General features: G+C 56.0%; 1 protein-coding gene across 4 annotated transcripts in view; it reads left to right on the top strand.

Annotated features, from left to right (window-relative positions):
- The first annotated feature begins 1746 nt into the window (after window positions 1-1746).
- The window catches only part of FOXN1 (forkhead box N1), a 28373-nt gene continuing 7347 nt past the window's right edge, over window positions 1747-22772 (top strand). Inside the window, exons 1-6 of one of the 4 annotated variants that reach the window (XM_036340693.1) lie at window positions 1747-1997; window positions 15693-15844; window positions 16248-16703; window positions 19059-19169; window positions 20953-21083; window positions 22408-22504. In XM_036340693.1, the coding sequence (XP_036196586.1) occupies window positions 15722-15844; window positions 16248-16703; window positions 19059-19169; window positions 20953-21083; window positions 22408-22504 (918 nt within the window). In that variant the 5' untranslated portion in view covers window positions 1747-1997; window positions 15693-15721. Of the gene's footprint in view, window positions 1998-15692; window positions 15845-16244; window positions 16704-19058; window positions 19170-20952; window positions 21084-22407; window positions 22505-22772 lie in introns of all 4 variants that reach the window. The other 3 variants (XM_036340692.1, XM_036340694.1, XM_036340695.1) reach the window with 3 other exon arrangements.

Genomic DNA, 22772 nt, shown 5'->3' on the forward strand with positions numbered 1-22772 from the left:
ATCTAGTATATGCCAGGCATGGTGCTAGAACTTTAAACATAATCTTACTTAACCCTCACAACAACTCTATGGGTAAATAATATTACCCCTTGTTAAGAGACGAGGACACGGAGGCTCGGAGTGATGTGTATGGAAGAGGACACAGCTAGCCATCACTCGCAGATGGGTGCGTTGCTATCTGCCTCAGCACCCTCTTTTCTGAAATGGATATTCCCTGCCTAGACAAAGAAGTCTCCAAAAGTTTTAGTCCACTCCACACTGGCGCCAAAAGACCACCACCCCCTCCCCCATCCTAGCCAAGGCTGACGTTACCATCCTCCTTGGAATGAGATAGAGTAAGAGGGGAGGAGCTGGCCTGTCCACACCCTCAGGCCAGAAGCCAAATCCCAGGTCTTGCTGGGCAAGAGGTCTACCACTAGGTCCCTGGAGCCTTTAGCCCCAGGAAGACATGAAAGTGAGCTTTGAGGACAGGAAGGGGAAGGAGAGGCGGGGAAGAATGGCCAGGGACAGGAGACAGGTCGGACAAAGATGATGAAAAGGGAAGCAGTGAGGAAGTGGTGGGGACAGGGTCTGGGCAGAAGCAGGGAAGGCTGACAGGGAGCCAGGGGCAGGCCCCAGGCCTGAGTCCAGGGAGGAGCAGTGGGGCCAGTTCCAGGGCTCACCAGGCTCTCCACTCTCGAGGTGGACTCTGGGGGCCAGGACCAAGGCCACAACCACATGGGCTTCTGTTTCCATTCTCTAGGCCCGTGGTCGGCAAACCGCGGCTCATGAGCCACATGCGGCTCTTTGGCCCCTTGAGTGTGGCTCTTCCACAAAATACCACGTGTGGGCGCGCACGTACAGTGCGATTGAAATTTCGTGGCCCATGCGCAGAAGTCGGTATTTTGTGGAAGAGCCAGTATTTTGTGGAAGAGCCACACTCAAGGGGCCAAAGAGCCGTCTGTGGCGCGCGAGCCGCGGTTTGCCGAGCCGCAGTTTGCCCATCACTGCTAGGCCATAAAGAGTGGCCGCGGGTCGTGACACAGAACCGGGGCCCATCTTCACCCACTCAGTGACACAGATACACACACAGGGAAGGACTGCTGACCCAGAGCACAGATATGCGCATGGACACACAGGACACACAAGAGGATATGGACACGGCCTGGATACAGGGACACGGCTTCCCACACAGACATGGGGAAAGACTTAGATGCAGATGCACACCAACCAGGAGATGAGCGTACAGACACACAGAGAGCCACACGTGCCCGCAGACACACGCAGGGAGTCACGACACATGTACACATGGGTGCACACACCCACACACACAAGGAGACACCCCAAAGGTGGCAGAGGGATCATAGAGAGACAGACAGATGGCCAGACCCCATGGACAGAGCATTCTCCGCACATCTGTACTTGTGCTTGGCCCTTGAGAAGCCACAATTACCACTCGTCCACACCGGGCCTCAGAGACCCCGGGGCCACCACCCAGAGCTGCGCCCCAGAACCTTCTCACCGGCTCCATGAACATATATGTGGTGGCCCGGCTCTCCTGACACACGTGTGCATGTCCCAACAGGCCAGTGCCCCACCTACGGGGGCTGACATCCCCGTTCTTGAGTGCAGGTGGGGGCCACGGGACAACCCCCTCCTTCGCAGGCCACAGGCTGTGCCTGCTGGCAGAGACAGGGGGCCTGGGCTGGCTCAGGAGGAGGGAGGGGTTGGGGGGGCCAGGGCGCGGCTGGGGCGGGCACAAGAGCCCGTACCTGTCAAACAAGAGCCAAGGAGCAAACTAGCTTCTTAGTCACCTTGCTCTTCTCCCCATTTTGGCAGCAGCCCCTCGGGGCAAGGGGAAGCTGATATCATAATTATTGGCTCATCCAGCAACTGCCTCCCCTCACCTGATGTCAGCACAGACCCGGGACGGCCGGGCGAGCTGACGGACTGACAGGCGGACTGAGCTCTTGGCCCCCCAGCCTCGGGGCCCCACGCCGACCTGCTTCATTGAGCAGGTAAGAGGAGACCCGGCCCAAGTCAGCCGTGGAGGCCAGCAGGGCTGGCCAGGCATGGGGTGGGAGGGATTGCTTTTTTAATGGAGCCGGGAAGTGACTGAGAGCACTGGGGTCCTCCCCATCTTCTCACTGCAGCTCAAGGGAGACTCAGGAAGTGGGTGAGTGCCTGGAGGCCAAAGAGGACCCTGTCCGCCATGCTCCTCCCTCTTGCTCCTGTTTCAGGTTGTCTAACTTCAATCCTTCTTGCTGTAGCGGAGCTTTTCATTCTGGTCTTGGTTGGAGTTTGTGTGAGCCTCTGTGTGTTAAGAGGGTAGGCTTAGCCACCCTGTGCTGGGAGAAGATGGTGACTCGGAAGTGCTTGAACTGAAAAACTTGAGCTGAAAGACAGAGAGGCATATTCCCAAGTTAGTGTTTTTTTCCAAGTAGAAAGGGGAGCGCCCAGCTCTGGGGGCTGCTGGTGCCAAGGTTGTGTGTTGGATCAGGCAACATCTCGAGCAGCCTGGGCTGGGTTCTAGATGCCTGGGGCCCGGGGGGAGGTCTGGGTTGCAGGAAGGAGCAGTGCACCTGGTGGGGAAGCAGACAGGTGGCAAACAGGTGCTGTGGCCGGTACCTGATGCTGAGCTCGAGGCAGACTCCCCCGGGGGTCTAGGAACATGTCTCCCTGGAAAACCCTGAAGCCGAGGGGCCGAGTGAGCAAACCTGGGATCTGCAGGGAGCTCTCAGACCCTTGAAACCTAGGATTGGGGGCTGGGAAGTGAATGCCGGAGGGAATTGGCCGGAGCAGCAGGAAGCCCCCTCTGGCTCCCACATCTCCTCCCCACCCGCTACCTGATCGGGTAAGCTTCTGGCATTCCCCGTGGAGTCCCCCAGGCCCTCCCTAAATGTCCAAAGAGCAAGGTAGATGAAGTGTAGACTCTACCAAGTGGGCGTGTTTGCCTCTTCTCTCTGCACCTACAGGGGCGGGGGGATATGCCTGTATGTGCTTTATGCCAGACCCAGCTGATCAGAGGAAAACGACCCGGTGGAGAGGGTCCATTCTCTTGAGAAGTCACCTCATCCATCCCCCTGCCTCTAAGCTGGTCATTTCCCACGCCAGACAGGACTGCCCCCCTCCTCGCTTTCCTAATCCCTCACAGCCATGAAGTCCTCCCTGGAGTCTGAAGTCCCAGGGCTACAGGGTCCAGCTCTGCCAGGCCTCACAGCCTTCTCTGTTCCCCACTGAACAATACCAGTTCCTCTGGGCTGATTTGGGGGTGAGATGGGGAGGGTGGCATTGCACTCCAGTCCGGTCTCCATGGTGCCTGGCTCAGGCGGTTGGCAACACCTTGGTCATTCCCTGACCCCCAGGATGCAGGCAGTAGCAGGGCGTCCCCACTAGCCTGGCTCCTCTCTGGTGGTGGGCCAGGCCGGGCTAGGGATCCTCAGAGGAGAAGGTGCCATGGGGAGAGGCACATGTCCTCCCAGCTCCCGCCCAGCCCCGCCCGTCCTGCCTCTGCCGAGCTCAGCTCCCGGCTCCAGGGCCTGCCGAGGCACGCTGCCCCCCCAGGCCCGGCGCCTCACTCACCTCCCAGGGCCAGGAACCTGTTCTCCCAGGAATGCCAGGGAGTTCTCAGAGGGTTTTATTTCCCAGGGGCTCAGGGAGCCCCAGAATCCTCTCGATTCTGCTCCTGGGAAGGAAAGAAAAAAAAAAACACAACTAGGGATTTTGGACCGCTTCCTGCTTCCCATCTTGGTCTCATCCACACACTGACCCCACGTGGCCCCAGCCAACAGCTTTCATCACCCATGTGAGGAGGGGAAGAGGCTCGATACAGTTCAAGACTAGGGGAAAGCCGACTGGTGACACGTGGCTTCTGGGAAGCTGTCGTGTGTCCCCTCCCTGGTCTCAGGGAGAGCCTTCCTTTAGTTTCCAGGGAGGGTCTCCTCTGCCCTCGCTTCCAGTGCATTCTCCATCCTTCCAAGCCAGGAAGTCCTTCCTGATGTCTAGCCTCCCTCCTTCTAGTTTGAGTTTTCATGGACCAGAAGCACACCCACTGCCTGCACAGGGCTCAAACACACAGCCAGAGACTGGCCATTGCCTGGGAGTTTGTGTACGAGAAGGGACAGAAAGAAGGCCCCATGCCCACAGCCCCTCTATGAGTCTCTCCATCTCCCTACTCGAATGAGGAGGGGGCTGTGGGGAGCCACTTTTGCCTGCCTCCCTTTCAGGGGACAGAGGTCCTGCAGGCAGGCCCTGCCCTCTTTCCTTCCCAATCACAGCCCTCCATCCCTCCTCTGAAGACGCATGTCAGTCTCTCCTGCTGCAGAAGCCAATCTCGGCTGGTTGAACTCCCCCGCAGGCTTCAGCAGATGTTTCAATCTTTTAAACTGACTTGGCTGGACTATGTGACCACAGGAGGTGGTTTCCTGAGTGGAGAAGCAGCCATTGATCAGGGACGGGTGTGGCTGGGCTGGCAACATGCCCAGGAGCAGGGCAATGACACGATGACCTCCAGGAGAGTGCATCTCGGAAGCATCAATCAAAGGTCCCTGAATAATTTTGGTCTTTCCAATTGACCCTTTCCCACCTTTTGTCCCTTCCTCCACCTCTCTGCTCACCCTCAACCTCAACCCCCACCCCATCCCTCACCCCTCCACTCTAGCCCTATCTCCTTTCACAGCCCAACCCTATCCCCATTCCCATCTTCAACCCCAACCCAGTGCTCTTCCTATCCAACTCCTCATCCTCAATTTTACCTCCATCTTTTTTTTAATTTGTTAATCCTCACTGTTTTTCCCATTGATTTTAGAGAGAATGGAAGGGGGAGAGAAAGAGAGGAGGGAGAGAGGGAGAAACATCGATGTGAGAGAGAACCACATCAATTGGTTGCCTCCTGCATGCGCCCCAACCAGGGCCAGGAACCTGCAACCCAGGTATGTGCCCTTGACCAGAATCAAACCCGAGACCCTTTGGTTCTCGGGCCAACACTTTAACTACATGAGTCACGCTAGCGAGGGCTTACCCCCATCTTCACAACCCCACCCTTCTCTTCTCTTTCCTCCTCACCTCCTCAGCCCTACCTCCATCTTCACCCCTAATACCGTTTCCCCACCTCACACCATCCCCACCTCCCAGGATGGATCTTTCCATACATCAGAGATCCCCCATCAGGCCCCCCTCATCAAGTCCTGGTCTGTCCTCCGCATTCTCCCAGGGTTCAGGAAAAGCCTAGGGCCATGCTGCTAGGACAAAACGGATGCGATAGAATCATCCCTGGAGAAGCCCTCGGCTTCCTGATCCTATCTGGACCTTACAGGCTGGATGCTGGCCAAACAGTAAAAATGAACTCATTCCCACCCAGACAAGTTGAGGTCTGATGTCCAGATGGATCTCTCTACACTGTAGGTGGGTGCCAGGTACGGGGGGAAGTGGAGAGACATGCGCGGAGGGCCCCCAAAGGAGGCAGTGGCAACCTTTCCTGGGAGGCTGGGAGTGTAACCAATCCATTTGGCATGGCCAGTCCCAAGGCAGGGAGATGGGCAGAAGCTGAAGCAAGGAGGCCTGCAGGGTTGTTTAGGAATGCCTGCCATCATGAGCATCCCCGGGTCTCTACCCTGCCTGTAGCTCTTGCTTAGTCAGCTCAGATTAATGGGGCCAGGGAGAGAATGAGCTGAATCGTGATCTTTTAGGGAGCTTGACTAGAGAACCATCCGTGAGTCACAGAGAAAAGGGATCCCATGCTCTCACGACTACTCTGGAAGCTCCAGGGAGTGGGCACCCCTCAAGATCCCCAAGGATGCAACAGAGAGCCCCCTGGGAGGTCTGACCTAACCCTCTACCTCTTGCTCATAGGAGGGTGCATGGTCAGTCGGCTTCCAACCCTGACCCCCATCCTGAAACTACTGCTTCTGACAAACTACAGCTGTCCTGGCCACCAACACACACACACACACACACACACACACAGAATGGGGTGTGTCTCTGGAACCGGATTGCCGGGAGACAGTTGGAGATCCCACCTACACTTGTAAATTCCACAGCCATGCATGTCCCAGACTATACCAGCTCATCAGTCTTGGAAGGCATTGGATACGCACAAGGACACACACACGCGCACGCACACACACACACACACACACACACACACACACTACTGTAATCAGAAAACCCAATCATCAGACTCTGTATTTAGCAGTCCCCCCACAACAGAGCCAGAGTGACCACAGAAATGTCCCCTGTCAGAGGCGTGCCCAGCCCCTTCTTGGAGGAGAGGGGAGCCCATGTGGAGTCTTACAGAGCATGTGGCTTTGGAGGGGAGGCTCGGCTTCTGTGGGCCTTCCCATGAGCATGTCCAATCTGGCAGGGCTGGGAGGGTTTTGGAGCAAAAGTTCTTTGGGATGACAACGCCAAGAGGACCTGGGGTTGTTGGAGAGAGAAGGAGGGGGCTGGAGCCCAGGAGCTGGATAGGTTCAGAGAAACCCCCACATCCTGCCACTTCCCATCCTTCTCCTCAGATGGGCAAGAAAATGATTAGGTGCTCCGAGCTGGCTTCACCCAGCCCAGGTGCCTGGAGGAAGGGCCAGCGGGCAGGCACCTGCATGGCAGAGAGCAGTCCTTCCGCTGGTGGGGCCTCAGTTTCAAATAGAGAGGGGCTTGGGTGGGAAGAGTCCTTCCCAGTGCTCTTCTCACTCCAAAGTTTGATGAGTCCAGGCAGTTAAGGTAAAGCTTGCCTCGTGTGCATGTGTGTGTGTATGTGTGTGTGTATTTGTGTGTGTGTGTGTGTGTGTACGCGCGCTCTGGGTGGTGTGGGGGGCCGGGCTCTGCCAGTATGTGTTTGTCTTACACTAGATCTGTATTATTAGTAGTGGTGGCGGAATTAATATCCCTAAAAATAGATTGGTAATAATGAGCAGTCCTTCTGATAATGATATGTCTAAGCGTGAGAGGCCTGTAACCGAAGAAATAGTAGAATCCTGTGCTATCTTATGCCTCCACTAAGATGGGCATGCAGCTGGATATAAGCATTCTTGACCACCCCCAAGGGGAGCACCCGGGGAAGGGCAAATGGTTGAAGGGGAAAGATCTTAGCCACCATTCCTCCCCTGAAGTGCCACGAGCCTGGGACCCCAATGAAGGAGGCAGGAGCAGTGGACAAGATGGTGTCGGTTTTTCTGCTTCTCATTCAGTCCCCAGGACAGCCAGGTGAGGTATGTAGGGCAATGATGAGGATCCCATTTTATAAAGGAGGAAATGAGGTTCATTCCTGTGACTGGGCCACACTGATGGCAGGGCTGGGAGAGGATGCTTGTGGGATCCTTGGTGAGGACTCCTTGTGAGGGCCAGCCGAGTGGAGGGGAGCCTTCTGAGATGATAAACATCAGGGTAGGAGGGTATGAGGTGAAACAAAGGTTCTGTCATCCCTATTGGTCTTCCAGTTCAAATGCTCAGCTGCCAATCACCACCACAGCCAATCAATTCTGCAGCCTGTGGCCAATGCAACCCACAGGAGGCTGGGGGTGGGACTACCAGGCTCAGCCTTGAGTGACTTCATATGGAGGAGGGACTTCTGGACCACAAATGGGCAGAGCTAATGGGTGGGTACTCAGAGTTAAGGAGCTTCCTCCCATTCCCTATCCCATTCTGTCACCCCTCTTCAGCCAATGTGGCTGGAGGAAGCTTGTTTTCAAGAAGGATGAAGGCAATGTTTCATAATCTATGAAAAATCCTCCTGCTCCTTCAGTCACTCCCTACATTACCATCTATCCTTTGGTCCTTTTCACAGCGGGACAGACTGAGGATTAGAAAGAACTTTCTTCCCTGGAAATCAGTGTCTAAGGCAGCCGTGGGCAAACTACGTACCCTTTTATGTAATGATGTTTACTTTGAATTTATATTAGTTCACACAAACACTCCATCCATGCTTTTGTTCCAGCCCTCCGGTCCAGTTTAAGAACCCATTGTGGCCCTCAAGTCAAAAAGTTTGCCCACCCCTGGTCTAAGGCCTCAGACCACTGCATTACTCCTGGGAGGATTAAGTGGGCAAGAAGTCCCCACCCCCAGCAGCCCAGCAATCCAGTCGGGCCCCCAGTGGTTCTAGGTCACCTTGGCTACCCACAAGTTCCTTGCCAGGCCTGTTCTCGCTGTCAGACACAGTCATGCCTTTAAAAATCCCTAGGGAAGGTGGGAGGTTAGTGGCTTCTTCTCCCTAAGTTGCCCATGTAAGGGTTTCATGTTTCTTTAATTTTGCCTCCCCCTCCACCTGCTGACCTTGGAGGGCAAGCTGACCTTACTTCTGGGAGCAAGATCTGAAGGTGGGCTCACAGCTGCAGAGCCTGGACTCCAGAGTCGGCAGGAGGGAGGAAAAGGCACACCGTGAAGGATACCCAAGAGCAAAAGATCCTTTGGGGACTGGGGGTGTTTAGGTGGGAGGTCTCTGGAAAGGGGCATCTAAGGAGTAGGGGGAACCCAGGAGAGTCAATCTCTCAGACTAGGTGGTCATAGCAGAGGAGAGAAGGGGTCCTGGTAGATATGTCTTAAAAAGGGATGAATGGGAGCTTCCCCATCCCCCCCTTGAAACCAAGCATTCTCCTCCTTCCCATCAACCAATAAGCATCCACAGGCAGGTCAAGGGTTCCCATCAGTCTGTCTATTTATCCAAGCACACTAGCTGCTATTTGTTCACCCATCTGCCTGTCTATTGATCCATGTGTCCACCTTTCCATCCAGTCATTTGTCTACCCATCAATCTGTCCATCCATTGATCTGTCAATTCTATCCATCCATCCTTCCATTCACCCACCAATCCATCCGTCAGCCATCCACCCATCCATCAGCCATCCATCCAGAGAAGTCAGGTCCCAGTTGGTCCCAGAGCTGCTGGGAAGGGCCTGTGGCCCCATGGCATTTATGGGGCATGTGACCTGCCTGCCAGGCCTGGGGAAGCAGCCCCGCCCCAGCCCTCAGGCAGGGGGCTGGTCCAGGCATGTGGGAGTATTTATACCTCCATGGAGGCTCCTGGGGTGTTGCTGGCCTGATGACTCCCTGAAGCCGTGATGGTGGCCATGGCCCAGAGCCCATTGTGAGTGCTTGGATTCAGCTCCACTGGGACCAGGGCTGGGTGGCAGGGGCTGGGGACCAGCTGGAGAGACGGAAAGGTGCCCAGAGGTGGTCAGGGGTGGTGGAAAGGAAGGGGTGCTAGGCAAAGGAGAGCAGAAAGCTGTTGGAGTCAGGCATCCGCAGCAGGGGGAGGAGGGGTGAGTCTGTTGCCATGTACTAGCCTCTGGAGGGTCCCTTGGTGAGTGGCAGGAAGGATAGAGCAAGAGGACTAAGATTATAAGGGAGATTAAGGTTAAATATCTGGAAGAACTTCCAAGTCAGCCCCAGGCACGGAAGGTGGCTCAGGTGTGCTTTCAGGATGGGCATACTGAGTGATGCTCCGGGACCAGCCTACTTCCAGAGGCAGGGCGGGGAACGACTGGAATGGCTTTGGGAGAGCCCTGATTTGGGGGGATGGGGGGTGTTAGGGGGTAATAACTCAGCTACCAGTGTCAGGGGCTCAGATTTGAGGAAAGCATCACTTGGAGGACAGAGTTGCTCATCATCCTTTGTTCTTCTCCACCCTCTTCTGTCTGTCTGTCTGTCTGTCTGTCTGTAGCGCTTCTCAAAGGCAGGGACAGCTTCCTGAAACCCAGGCAGAGTCAAGAGCCAGAGGGGCCAGAATTTTGGCCTCAGAAACCCCAATCTGGGTGAGAGGAGAAGAAAGGAGCTAGAAATCCCCTCCTCCTTGGCACTCTCAGATTCTGAGTATCCTGGGGTGCCCCAGCCTCAGGAGAGAGCCCCTAGGCCCTTCCCTACCACCCCCAAGTAAGTAATTACGAAGCTGCTCCAGGGAACCCCTCCCAGCAGCTAGGCGGGCGGAGCCCCGGGTGGGGCCACAGGCAGCACTGGGCACGGGCCCCACCCCTCGTAAAACATGCTGCCGCAGCCGGCAACAGAAACCATTAAGGCGGAACCGCAGTGTCTCCACCTCACTCATAAAGGGCGGGTAGGAGGCTCCCGGGTAGGATGCAGCCCAGGTGGGAGGGAGTGTGGAGGGCCCTCAGTGTCCCCTGTGACTCAGCTGCCCACAGGGGGTTCAAGGGCAGACCCTCCCAAGGAAACCTCCAACCTTGCCCCCCACCTGCCACTCTGGCTTCCAGATGTGAGCCAGGAAGCTGATGTGTTCCCCAGGTGGGGCCGTGTAGTGCAGTGGTTAAGCACACCGGCTTTGAAGCCTGTGTCTGAGTCCTGGGGAGCATAATTTACTAGCTGAGTGAACATGGACAAGTCTGGTGAGCCTCTCTGAGCCTCAGTTTCCTCATCTATAAAATGAGGGTGGTAATACAGCACCTCCCTTCTGGGGTATAACAACTCACCCAGCCGTTCCCAGTCCCCTTGAGGATTCCCTCCGGGAGGCCCCCGCTGAAGGCAGAGCAGGGAGAGGCCCAGCTGACAGCTCTGTGGACCACAGACACATCCACCGGACCAGCTTCGGCATCTTTAGATGCAAGCAATTCCAGTGCCTCGTTTTACTTACAAGGGAACCGAGTATAGAAAGGGGAAGTAACCTGTCCAAAGTCATACAACCAGCAAACGCGGTGCCCCCTGGCCCTCAACCCAAATGGCCCCTTTTGCCTGAGTCCTGACACGCTAGGGAAATGGTCTGAGAGATGGGAAAATGTGCTGGGTAGAGGGGGTGCAGGCCTGGCTGTTTGTGAGACGGGCACAGAGCAGGCATTCAATAAGGTTCATTGTTGAGCCTGATTTATGCATTCTGGGAAATTTCTTACCTGTCATGTTCCTTACTCAAGTTAGAGGGCCATTTCTTTCTTCCCTCTGACTCCAGGGAAGATCAAGTCTGCTTCTTTCACCTCCACCCCTGCCCTCCCACTCCCCAAGGATCGTGGAAGGAAGTTCAGAACGAGGAGGGTAGAGAGAATGCCCAGATACTGAAATGGTCTTCAGCGAAGGTTTGCCAGGGTTGTACCCCTGGAGCGTGTGTGTGTTTGGGGATGTGGTTGGGGCTCTCAAGGCCTGAGAATGAATAGATGTGGTTTTCAGGTTTAGCTCTGTGGTCCTGGGCTTGTCACTTCTCTCTGGGCCTCAGTTTTCTCCCCTGAAAAATGGGGAGGGGAAAAAGGGGGGCTCTGATTTATAATGTATAGTATTTGCTAATTTCTGTGGGAAAATACTTCCACCGCGGCCAATTTGGGCTGATCTCACTGAACGTGGAGTTGGGAAGAGATGGACACAATGGGCTCTCCGAGCCCATCGCTGCTGGCTGCAGCACACCACTGCCTGCTCCCCTCTGGAGCGAAGGGCAGACGAAATGAGATGCTAGATACAAAAGTGCTTTGTAAACTACGGAGCGCTTTATGGATGCGGAGTGGTGATGAGGATCAACCGTAGAGTGGAAGGGACCCCAGGGCATATTGAGAGCCCTGGCCTAGCTCCCACCCAGGAAGGGGGAGCTCGTGGATTGTGGGTTGTGGGTGCCCACACTAAATGGCAGGATGATGAGTGCCATCTGGGGTAGCTCCCGGGATCTGAGAAAGGCGGACAGCTGACTGGGCCTCCTGTATTGGTTTGCTGGTGTTTGCACACACACACATCCTATTGTGCTTCCTGAAACTGAGGCAGGTGGGATAAAGGTTAGCCGTCAGGAAAGGATTCCTTCTGAATGCAGATGCCATCAGAGAGGCCTCCTGGGAGATCCAAAGCAACAGTCACTCCCTCCTTACTCTAATCCCTGGGAGTTGTTGTGTTTTTGTGTTTTTGAATATATTTTTGTTGATGTCAGAGAGGAAGGGAGAGGGAGAGGGAGATAGAAACATCAATGCTGAGAGAAAATCACTGATTGGCTGCCTCCTACACGCCCCACACTGGAGATGGAGCCCGCAACCCCGGGCAGGTGCCCTGACCTGGAATCGAACCATGACCTCCTGGTTCATAGGTCGATACTCAATCACTGAGCCACGCCAGCTGGGCTAATCCCTGGGAGTTCCCACAGCCATCCCACCTTAGGGGATGGCTAAAATGACCTCTGAGGTCAGAGAATCAAGAGGAAGGAAGTTTAGCCTCTGCAACTAGGGTAGGAGGATGTCGGGGAGATGGAGGTGGACAGCAGGAAGAGGAATTTCCTCTGCTCTGCCTGCTCCTATAACTAGAGTTCATGCTTTGAATTAACTCTGTCCCACTGTTAATTATTAATAATAGCTATCATTTATTGAGCACATACTATGCATTAAGCTCTTTACAAGCAATATTTCATCTAATCCTCCAGGGAGATACGTATTATTAGCCCTATTTTACAAATGAGGAAACTGAGGCCCAGGGAAGGAAGTTAGGCAACCTGTCCACCCAAAGTCCCAGTTACTGGGATTCAAATCCAATCCTGATTCCAGGGCTTCTGAACTCCATCATCCAACTTCACCCAACTTCAGGCGTTTCACCAACGACTCCAGGTTGTGGTCAGGAGCCGAGGCAGCCTCATCCCTCTCAGTGAGCCCTTCCCTCCCTGGACAGGAGCCCCCCTACACACCCGTCAGCGCCCCTCAGCCCCACCCCTGAGGCAGGAGGGTCCTTTGGGCTGCCATTGGTGAGGGACCCCTCTTTCCAGGATCATGTGATCTTACCCAAGTCACTTGACCTCTTCTCTGGGCCTTCCTTCCTCATTTGTGAAACGGAGCTTTGGCTGAGGCAACCAAAGGGGTGCCGTGGTCACCAAGTCAGGGGTCATTATTGATAAAACCTTCCCAGAGGAAACCCTGCACAGAGGACCATTCAGGGACTTCTACATCCTCAATGCAAGTCAAGGGACAAACCTCTAAATTCTGTGTGGCCTCCCTGGCTCTAATCCTGTGCCTGGGGGCTTGGAAGGTGGTGGGGTGGGGGGAGGGGGTAGGGGGAGGGGGGTGGAGTTGACCAAGCCAGGGTATAAAAGTCATGGCTGAACTGAAGCCTTCAGCTAAGGCCTCTGACATGCAGGAACTCAGCCGGGGCTACAGACAATGTCCTGGGATGTAGGGACTAAAGCAAGGATGGGGGTGAGGCAGATGCGATAGGGGTCCTTCTGGGAAGGCCAGACCCTCAGGAGGCGGTGCGGCCCAACCTGGGGCTCAGAGAGGCCTCCTGAAGTTCATGCCTCAGAGGAGCAGAGATGGCACCTGAGCCCCCTTATGGCCAAGCTGAGTGAAGGCCAGGCAGACAGGAAGGACTCACAAGGGCAGCTGCCACCTGGGGAACGGGGCCATAAGCCAAACTCCCCAGGCCTGTCAGGCCTGAAGCAGTGAGACCATCAGGGAAAATAGAGTCTGGGGTCAGAGACCACGGCCACAGTCGGCCAATGAGGCCAGATGTGTGACATGTGTCCTTCAGTGTTTTCTATGTGTGGGCACCTTATACCCATCATCTCACCTAATCTTCCCGACAACCCTTGGAGGTGGGTGCACAATCCCAATTGACCAGAGGAGCAAAGAAAGAGAGAGAATTGCATAGTTTGTTCAAAGTCACCCAGCCAGGAGGTGACACCACTGGGATTCAAACTCGAGTCAGCTGAAATCCTAAACCCTTGCTCTCAACCACATTTTATTCTGCCTCCAGAGGGGACCAACCATCGCTCACTGCAGGGGGGGGTAGGGCCCCCACCCGAGCGTGGCCACTGGAGGAGCTGGAGAACGCCTTGGGAAAGCAACTCTGGGCCAGGGCCAGGTGTGACAGGCAGGCCCCCGCTGTCCAGGAGCTGTCCAGGGAGCGGGGGCCAGACCAGGCGGTCATGCGGAGCCAGAGATGGGCTGCCCTGCCCCTTGGGCCCCATGCCTGCTCCACCTCGGTGTCCAGTTACGGCCAGCTCGGCGCTTCCCCGGTCACGCCACATTTAGCATTGCCGAGTGAGCGGGCGCCTGGACATGGAGAAGGGGCGGTGGAGACTCTTGAAGGGGCGGGAGAGCCTCCCACCAGGCCCCCACCTGGACCCCAGCGACCAGCCCTCTCCACCACTGATCCCTTGAGGGAGGTTGGGCAAATGCTTTCCCTTCCTCATCCCTGCTAACCTCCTATCAAACAAAGGAGATAATGTAGCAAAGATGTGCTAACCCCAGGCTGAGCACCATGGAGTCAGCAAGGCTATTCCTCCTTCCCAGAGCCCCTAGGAGCGCAGGGCTTGGGAGATGCAGTTAGTTCTGCGTGGGTGGGTCCTGGGTAAGAGGGATAAGTACGAACCTCATGCTTTCCTTGTTGCCTGCCCCACCCCAGCTCGCCCCACTCTGACCCCCACCAAATGAAGAAACTGTAAGACAGACTCCAGAGTCAGACAGATCTGGGTTCGAATCCTGGCTCTATCAAGGATTAGCTATGTGACTTGGGCCAGTCACATAACCCCTCTGGGCCTTAGTTTCCTCGTCTGAAAGGCGGGATTAATAATGTACTTTCCTCACAGCTGTTCTAACAAACCAGTGAGAAAATTCTCCACATCACGTGCACAGTGGCCAGCCCAGAGCAGGCATCAGTAAATGGTAGCCTTTATCTGAGACCCCTTAGGTCAGGAGGAGTAAATTCAAGAGAAACTGCTCTTTGCAGATGGTGGAGAAGGAAGGCAGAGAACTGAGAGATAACGATAGGAAGAGCCACACTAAAAAGCCGTAGAATAATGAGAGCTGGCATTTATTGAGCACTTACGATGTGCCAGGCGCTGTGCTAACTACTGCGTGTGCACGATTTCCGTTGATAGGGCATGCCCACGGGGGAGGCCCTCGCTCTCTCCCTGGTTTGACGATGACAATGCTGAGGCTCAGAGAGCTTCGCTGGCACAGCTAGCAAGGAAAGGCCAAGGCTGGCTTTGAGCTGAGTCCTCAACCACACAGCTATGCTGGGGACAGAGTTCTCTTACAATTCTGGAAGGTCTGAGCAGAAGGAGCCCTCAGATATCATGTAGTCTAAGTCTCTAGTGTTTCAAACAGTGAAGCAACAGCTCAGAAAGGGCAGTGCCCAGGGCAAAATGTGAAGAACACAGGAGAAAACAGCCAGACATTCCACAGTGGACGAGTGGCATCATCCCCTGTGCCATGCCAGGCTCTCAGGGCCACCAGCAATCAGGTCCCCTCGAGTTGTACCCTGGTCTTGAGAGCCAGGCCAAGGTGCCCGAGGATGGCACCACAGGCCTCTGCTGAGGGCTGGTCACCTGCAGTGGGAGGGTCACTCCCACCTGGGCCTGGCCCACTTCCTTCCTTCTCCAGCTCCCCTTCCTCTCAGGACCACCCACTTGCTCAGCCACTGCACAGAGACTACTAGCCACAGTCACCTAGCCCGGACCTTCAAGGTGGCAGGAGCCGGAGGCAGGGCCTCGCTGGGAACCTCTCCTAGTTCACTGCTCTGCAGCTGCAGAGTCTACAGCAGCCAAGCCCTCCCTCCACTGGGGGTGAGGGAGGCTCCTCACTGGTTCATTTTGCTCTCTCCCCACCAGGCTTCTCTTTCTGTGTGTCTTTCTTGCTCTATCTCTCACATGACCTGCTTACTTCTGTTTCTAATGTTCTCTCAGTTTCTTTGTCTGTCTGTCTGTCTGTCTTTCTCATCAAGATGTCAGGCTGGAGTCAGGATCCCAGCCCAGGGATGGGGTGGGAGTGGAGGTGGTGGACTTGGGATTGGTCAGCCCCGGACACTGGGCCTCATTCTCATCACAGCCGGCTTTCTTCGAGGCCAGGACTGGGTGATGGTGTCGCTCCTTCCGCCGCAGTCTGACGTCACGCTGCCGGGCCCCACCAGACTGGAGGGCGAGCCCCAAGGGGACCTCATGCAGGCCCCGGGCCTCCCAGGCTCGCCTGCCCCACAGAGCGTAAGTACCCGGCACCCAGGCCTGGGCTGAGGCCAAGTCCTGAGGGCTGCATGGGAAACAGGTGAACAATCACCCCCACCTTCCAGGGACCTCCCTGGGGTCCGTCTTGTCCCTTCCACCAGCAAACAACAACCCAGTGGCTCCAAGACCCAGAGGTATTCAGATAGGCTCATTCCTTCAGGCTGGGGCTTTTCCAGAGCAGGGACGTGCATCCATCTACTGGGGCACCCCGGGTTTAAGAGCAGTGTACCCTCATCGTATTGGGGCTTCCAAGGGCAGGCTAGGTCTCCTCCATCATATGGGGGCCCCAAGAGCTCAGCCCCAGACCCCCTTTACCCAAACACAGAGTAGGATCCTGGTCCAGCCTCCACTCACAGGCCTCTCCCCTCTGTCCACCCAGAAGCATGCCGGCTTCAGCTGCTCGTCATTTGTGCCCGATGGCCCTCCGGAGAGGGCACCCTCACTGCCCCCACACAGCCCCAGCATCGCATCACCAGGCCCTGAGCAAGTCCACTGCGCGGCGGGTCCTGGCCCCAGCCCTTTCCGGCTCTCACCCTCAGACAAATACCCCGGCTTCAGCTTTGAAGAGGGCCCGGCCAGCAGTCCCGGGCGCTTCCTCAAGGGCGGCCACGTGCCTTTCCACCCGTACAAGCGGCATTTCCAAGAGGACATCTTCCCCGAGGCCCAGACTGCCCTGGCCCTCGATGGACACGCCTTTAAGACCCCGGGGGTGCTGGAGGCCTTTGAAGAGATCCCTGTGGATGTGGGGGAGGCTGAGGCCTTCCTGCCTGGCTTCTCAGCAGAGGCCTGGTGCAATGGGCTCCCCTACTCCAGCCATGAGCACAGCCCCCAAGTCCTGGTAAGTACCAGTGGGCAGTGGGCAGCCCACTTATCCTCTGTGCCCGCTCCCAGCAGCCCAGGTGAGTCCTCAGAGATCAAACTCCCCCCCTTCCCTTCCCAGACCTTTCCACTCAGGTTCTGTGTGTATCAAGGAAGCAGCAAGCTCAGAGACTCGGGGCCTCCAGGTCAGCTAGGAAGGGCACGCTGGCCTGGCCCGGCGTGGAGGAGACAAGGTGGGGTAGGCAGGTCAGGCTAAGGAAGCGAGCTGGCAGCTTCCCAGTGGCTCCTGAGTCAGGATCCCAGTGTGTGACTTCTCTCTGTTTGTTTAAGTGTCAAGAATCCCCAGCCAGACGTAGATACACCCATATGCAAATGTGAAGAGAAAAACACATTCCAGAGACCAAGAGAAAGGGTTAAGGGAGGAGCCACAGAATACAATATTCCCCTCTCCGGCATCAGCTTGCAGAGTTGAGAGAGGACTTAAGTCTTCTCAAGGGATACTTCCTGGCCCCATTCTTTGCCCGGAGAGGGACCTGGGTATGTTTGTAGAAATATCTTGAAAGCACTTTGGAAGGTCAACGTGTCCTTCACGGCCATATCCTCAAGCGGTGTGACCTTAGGCAAATCGCTTAAGCTCTCTGAGCCTCATTCAAAAAGTGCGCTTAATAGTATCTGCCTCAGAGACTTGTTGCCTTGGGAAGAGAAAGCTAAAAGGAGCTTTGCTCCCTTCTCCCCAGCTTTGGAGGTCCCTGAGGTGGTGTGCCCGGAGCGGGCTCAGCCTGGGCTGCGCCTGCTCTAGATGCCACCAGCCCTCCTCACCTCTTGCTTCCAAATAGGCTCCCATTCCACCCCCCCGGCCACCCCCAACAAAGACCTGTTTCCCAGGCTTGGAAGATAGAGAAGAGGGTTGGGCACCTACTGGGTGTGGCCAAGACAGGACCTTGTTCTGGTTCTGGGCCTTTTGACGGCTTCTCCTCAGGCCTATGGAACATGACAGCAGCTCACCGTGAGGCACCATCATACTCACACCCAATGTCCACTCAGCGCCTGCCCTTGGTCACTCTGCCGGGCGATTTCTTTCAAGCGCCCCATTTAATCCTCACAACGACCCTCTAAAGAGCTCCCGCTATCTCCATTTTGCAGATGGGTAAACTGAGGCCCCATAGAGGCCAAGTGACTTGTTCCTTGGCCTGTAAGAGGTGAGGCTGAGACTTGAGCCCACGCCCCTGGCCCCTGCACAGCGGAGAAAAGCTCAGGCCCAGAGCCCCAGAGCCCCAGAGCTCGCTGGCCGACTCTCTAGGTGACCTGGGAACATCAATTCCCCTTCATGGCCTTAGCCCCATCATCTGCCAAATGAGGGGGTTGGACACAATGCTCTTGGCCCTTCCAGGCCTGAGATTCTATGATTGTGGCTATCTATGCATCAGCAACCCCAGGGCACACCCAGAAAGAGCTCTCAGCTGGTTTGACCCTCTGGGCCCACATGCTGGTTCCCGGTTCCCTCATAACCCCAGGAACAGCGGCCCACCTCCTCCAGGCCTTGTTGACCTTCCAACCTTGTTGATCTTCCTGGGCCTAGCTCTGTGCTAGGCCCTGAGGACTCTTTGAGGGGCTTACAGTTCATGGGAAGCCAGAGTCTGGCCACCACTACCGGCAGGAGCTACAGGCTCCCTGGGCCAGTTTGAGAGAGTGCCACAGGCTCAGGCAGATCAGCACTGGGGCAGACTCCCTGGAGCAGGGCGCAAAGGCTCTGAGTGGGGGATGGTTGAGGAGGACAGAGCAGAGGACTCACTAGCTCCCTCCAGGGAGCCTGCTGGAGCTCCCTTGGGCTTTGCAAAAGAGAAAGTGGCAAGGCCTGAGGGCCTCAGCTGGACCAACCTCTCTGGTCACTTCCTGTGCTCCCCTCACCATGGCTCTGCAGTGGGAATTGCGGAGCTGGGGCCTTTTCTGTGGTGTCCTCTGCAGGCCTGTTCTAAAAGGTTGGGGACTCTGAACCAGCAAGCAGGCCCTGGGCTCAGCTTGGTGAGAGGGGTCAGGCCCTGTACCCTTGTGCCCTTCCAGGGAGATCTCTGCCCTACCCCAGCCTCAGTGAAACCATTGACAACTCTCCCCCACTCCTCTGGACAGCCCAGTCTCAGCCTTTCACCTGCAGTGAGGTGGGAGGTAGGGAGCACTGCTGGTTCCAGCCCCAGCTCCACCACTAATTTGCTGAGTACCCTCAGAAAAATCCCCGTCCTTCTCTGTTCTCTGTTCTCCAGGAATAAGTTCTGGGGGAGGCACAGAAGGGGTTGTTTTTGTGGAAGGTTTAAGACACAGACAAGAGGAAGGAAGAAAAATAAGGCCTAGCCCAGTCATCTGCTTTTTCTTCCAACAGGGGTCAGAAGTCAAGGTCAAGCCCCCAGCTCTGGAGACTGGTCCTGGCATGTACTGTTTCCAGCCCCCCTTGCAGCACATGTACTGCCCCTCCCAACCTCCCTTCCACCAGGTGGGTCTGGGGCAAGTGGGCATGCTTCCCCAGAGTCTCAGGATCCTCTGTGGGTGTGTGGTGTGGGGGTGTGTATACATCTGGGTGGGCAGCAGGGCCTTAATCCTCATGCTGGGCCAATGGGGGTGGGGGCAGAGTTCATGGGGAGGGAAGCAATTGCCCCTCTGTGGGATTGGGCAGGGCTTTTCTGAGACCCAGGTAGAACCTGAGAGGTCTCAGAAAAGAGAATTGGGGCTGAGATTGGGGCAGGGACCGGATGTGAACCAAAAAAGGAGGGAGGAGGAGAACCAGACAAAGACGAGGCCGAGAGAAAAGGAGTGTGTGGGGTGACACACAAGGCTGAGCAGGGCAGGGAACAATGGACTGCCGCCCGGGTCGGCCACCATCTTCCTATGTGGCCTTGGCCTCAAACTTCCTTTCAGCTCAGACAGGGTGGGACTAGGCATCGGGTTAGGGGACCTTCCCACCTGGAGGCTCCAAGTCCCCATGACCTTCGGCCGTTTTCCCCTTCCCCACCTCACTGCCCAGCTTCAGCTCCTCCTAGATGTACAGGATGCCAAGTAATTGCCCCACACGGGCATGGGATGGAGGTTTTTAGAAAGAAAAGAGCTCCAGAGCAGGTAAGCAGCTCCCAGGAGTCGCCGGGCAAGACGGAGCAAGTGGCTGCCCAGCGCCCAGCTCCATCCACCTGCAGCCTGGCACTGAGACAGGCCCTGCCTGTGGAGCAGGTTCTACTCCCAGCCTTTGGCATTGGCCCTGGTCTTGGCGCAGCCCGGGAGGCAGGCACGTGGCGGGGGGGAAGTAGCCAGGCTGCTTGGTTTGTGGGAAAAAAGAAAGAGATGGAAGGAAGCAGAGGGGACCCATGAGGGGTCATTCCATGAGGGGCCCAGCTGGAATGGTCAAAGCCTTCCCGAGGCCGCTGGTCTGACCAGGGGGAGAGGGTGTTCCTGAGGCAGCCTGGCCCGTCAGGGAACAACACAGCAGGGCTAAGGGGCTACCAGACCTTAAATGGCTTCACCGTGCCCGCCCTGCTTTGATGCCCTCTGCGTTCCGCACCCCAACCTCCAAGATGGCCGCACCCAGGACTTTATGGAGACTGCAGAGGGGGTGACTCAGGCACTACGTGCCGCTCGGGTGACCTGGAAAAAGCACATCAGCTTGGAGCAGATGGGGGAGTCAGAGTCTCCCTTCCCCCTCGCCCCCATAAAACACCATCCCTGGCACCACAGCCACTCCCTTTGCTGTAAAACCACCTCCTACCCCCACCTGCCCACCACCATGACCGGCCCTTTCAAAGAGCCACTGAAACTCATAAAAGGTGGCAGTGCCCAGCAAACGCCCAGGCTGGACATCCCACTTCCGGCCCCGCTGCCCTAGGAGATGCAAGGGAGGCCTGGAGCGCCCGCCCAGGAGGGTGCGGAAGCCAGGACTACCCATCGCACTTGTAGCGCGGCCAGGCTGCTATCCCATCACCATGGCAACCAGAGTACCCAGAGGCCTCAGAGAAAAGTGCTGGACCAAGGAAGCTTTGAGGCCTCTGAGAACCTGAATTCTAGAATGTGGATCTCCTCACAGGCACTCAGATGTCCACACCCTTGGCCAAGCCCCTCAGGTAGCTCTGCCACTGGAGCCCATGACCATGAGTGGTGGAGCCTAGGACCAGGGAGAGAAGATTCTAGTCTCAGCTCTCTCTCTCTGGATGTACATGACTGAGGGAAGGGGAGCCTCCTTTTGGGAAGGATGGTTACCATGGCAACCACTCTGCCTCCTTTGACCTCTACAGTACTCACCAGGTGGCGGCAGCTACCCTGTACCCTACCTGGGCTCCCCACACTATCCGTACCAGCGGATTGCACCCCAGGCCAGCACTGATGGGCACCAGCCACTCTTCCCCAAACCCATCTACTCCTACAGGTATGTCTCCCAGCATTCCTGGATGGAACAAAGAGGGGTGAGAGGACCCTTGGGGAAACTGAGGCATGGAATCCTCATGGTATAAGGGTAACGGTGTGTGTGTTGGGGGGTTCATAGTTGGATGGGCTTCCAGAGTATGTTGGAGAAGGGACTTTTTTCATGGGGACAAGGGGATAGACTAGATCACCTCTGACCTCTTGTCTAACCCTGGGAAGCCATGTCTGTAACTCAGCAGCAGATGTGTTGTCCTGCACAGTTCTAGACTCCTGGGGCCCAGGGCCTGGGTCTGAGAGTTCAGGAGGGATGCTTGCCCCCTACTCCCACCCTCCTTCCCCAGATACAGAGAGAAGCCCCACCCCAAAGCTCTGCTGGAAATAAGCGAGGAATGAGGACTGCAGATGTGACTCAGTTATCCAGCACCTTCCAGATCTGGTGCCCCTTCTCTGGGGCCAGGGTTGTAAATGCCAGGCCAGCGGCACCCAGCCTGTCTGGGAGACCGTCTATCTGAACTTTCCTTCATTCAACCTCATTGACACTCGACTTCCTAGGTGCCAGGCCCCACATGAGGTCAGGTCATTAGCCAGTGTGAGCTCAGGGGAAGGAAAAGGAATTTAAACAGCAGCCAAGAACGCAGAGGAGTTTGCGGGGAGGTAGGACGATAGGCAGAGAGGAGCACATGCAATCCTTGCAGTCCAGCAGAACTGGGTTCAAGTTCAGGCTCTGGAATGTACTAGCTGTGAAACCTCAGGCAAGTTACTTAATCTCTCTGAGCCTTTGTTTATTTGTTTTAAAAATAAAAAGCAGCAATATGCGGGCCTTTGGAAGGATTAAGTGCAAAAATATGCCTGGCACATTGTAGAGGCTCAAAAAACCTTAATTCCCTCCCTTGCTATCTATCCAGCATTTCTGCAGTTGGCTGAGGGTTGACTGGTAATGACAGCTCCCATTTAATGAGTGCTTCCATGTGCTAGGCATCACCCTGAATCCTCACAACTCTGAGGTAGCTATTACATTCTTCACTTCAAAGCTGAGGAAACTGAGGTTCAGAGAGGTTAGGGTACTCACCAAAGGTCACACAGCTAGTGAGCGGCTAAGCCAGGACTGCAGCCCAGGTCTCTCAGATTCCACAGGACCCTCATATCTGTAATTTCTGGCTTCAGTAAACACGTTTTCATCCCTTCTCCTTTCAACCTCATAGAGCCTCTCACCCATGAATTCTGCAGCAGGTTCTCTCTCCTCAACTACTCCAGCTGGGGCAGAGGGTTTGGGGGAGACTCCGGGCCTGGTCCGAGGTTAAAACTCTCAGGGTTTTCTTTGCCTTCAGCATCCTCATCTTCATGGCCCTTAAGAACAGTAAAACTGGGAGCCTTCCTGTCAGCGAGATCTACAATTTTATGACGGAGCACTTCCCATACTTCAAGGTGAGCCCAAGACCCACTCCCACTCCCCCATGCCTCGGCGCTGAGCAAGCCAGGCCTCTCTCTGGAGCCAGAGGACTCCGCTGGGAGGTGGGAGAAGAGTGAGAATGAAATCCAGAAGAAGGTTTGCCCCCCACATGCTTCCCCTGGTCTCCACTTCTGCAGGACAGAGTGGAGAACAGGGAGCTCGAGCCATGCACGCAAGGTGACACAGCAGGCTGGAGTCAGACCTCATGCTGGCAGAAGGTGGACATGTCAGTCCTGTTAGACC

Source organism: Myotis myotis, unplaced genomic scaffold (genome assembly GCF_014108235.1).
Source record: "Myotis myotis isolate mMyoMyo1 unplaced genomic scaffold, mMyoMyo1.p scaffold_m19_p_17, whole genome shotgun sequence".
Classification (NCBI taxonomy): domain Eukaryota; kingdom Metazoa; phylum Chordata; class Mammalia; order Chiroptera; family Vespertilionidae; genus Myotis; species Myotis myotis.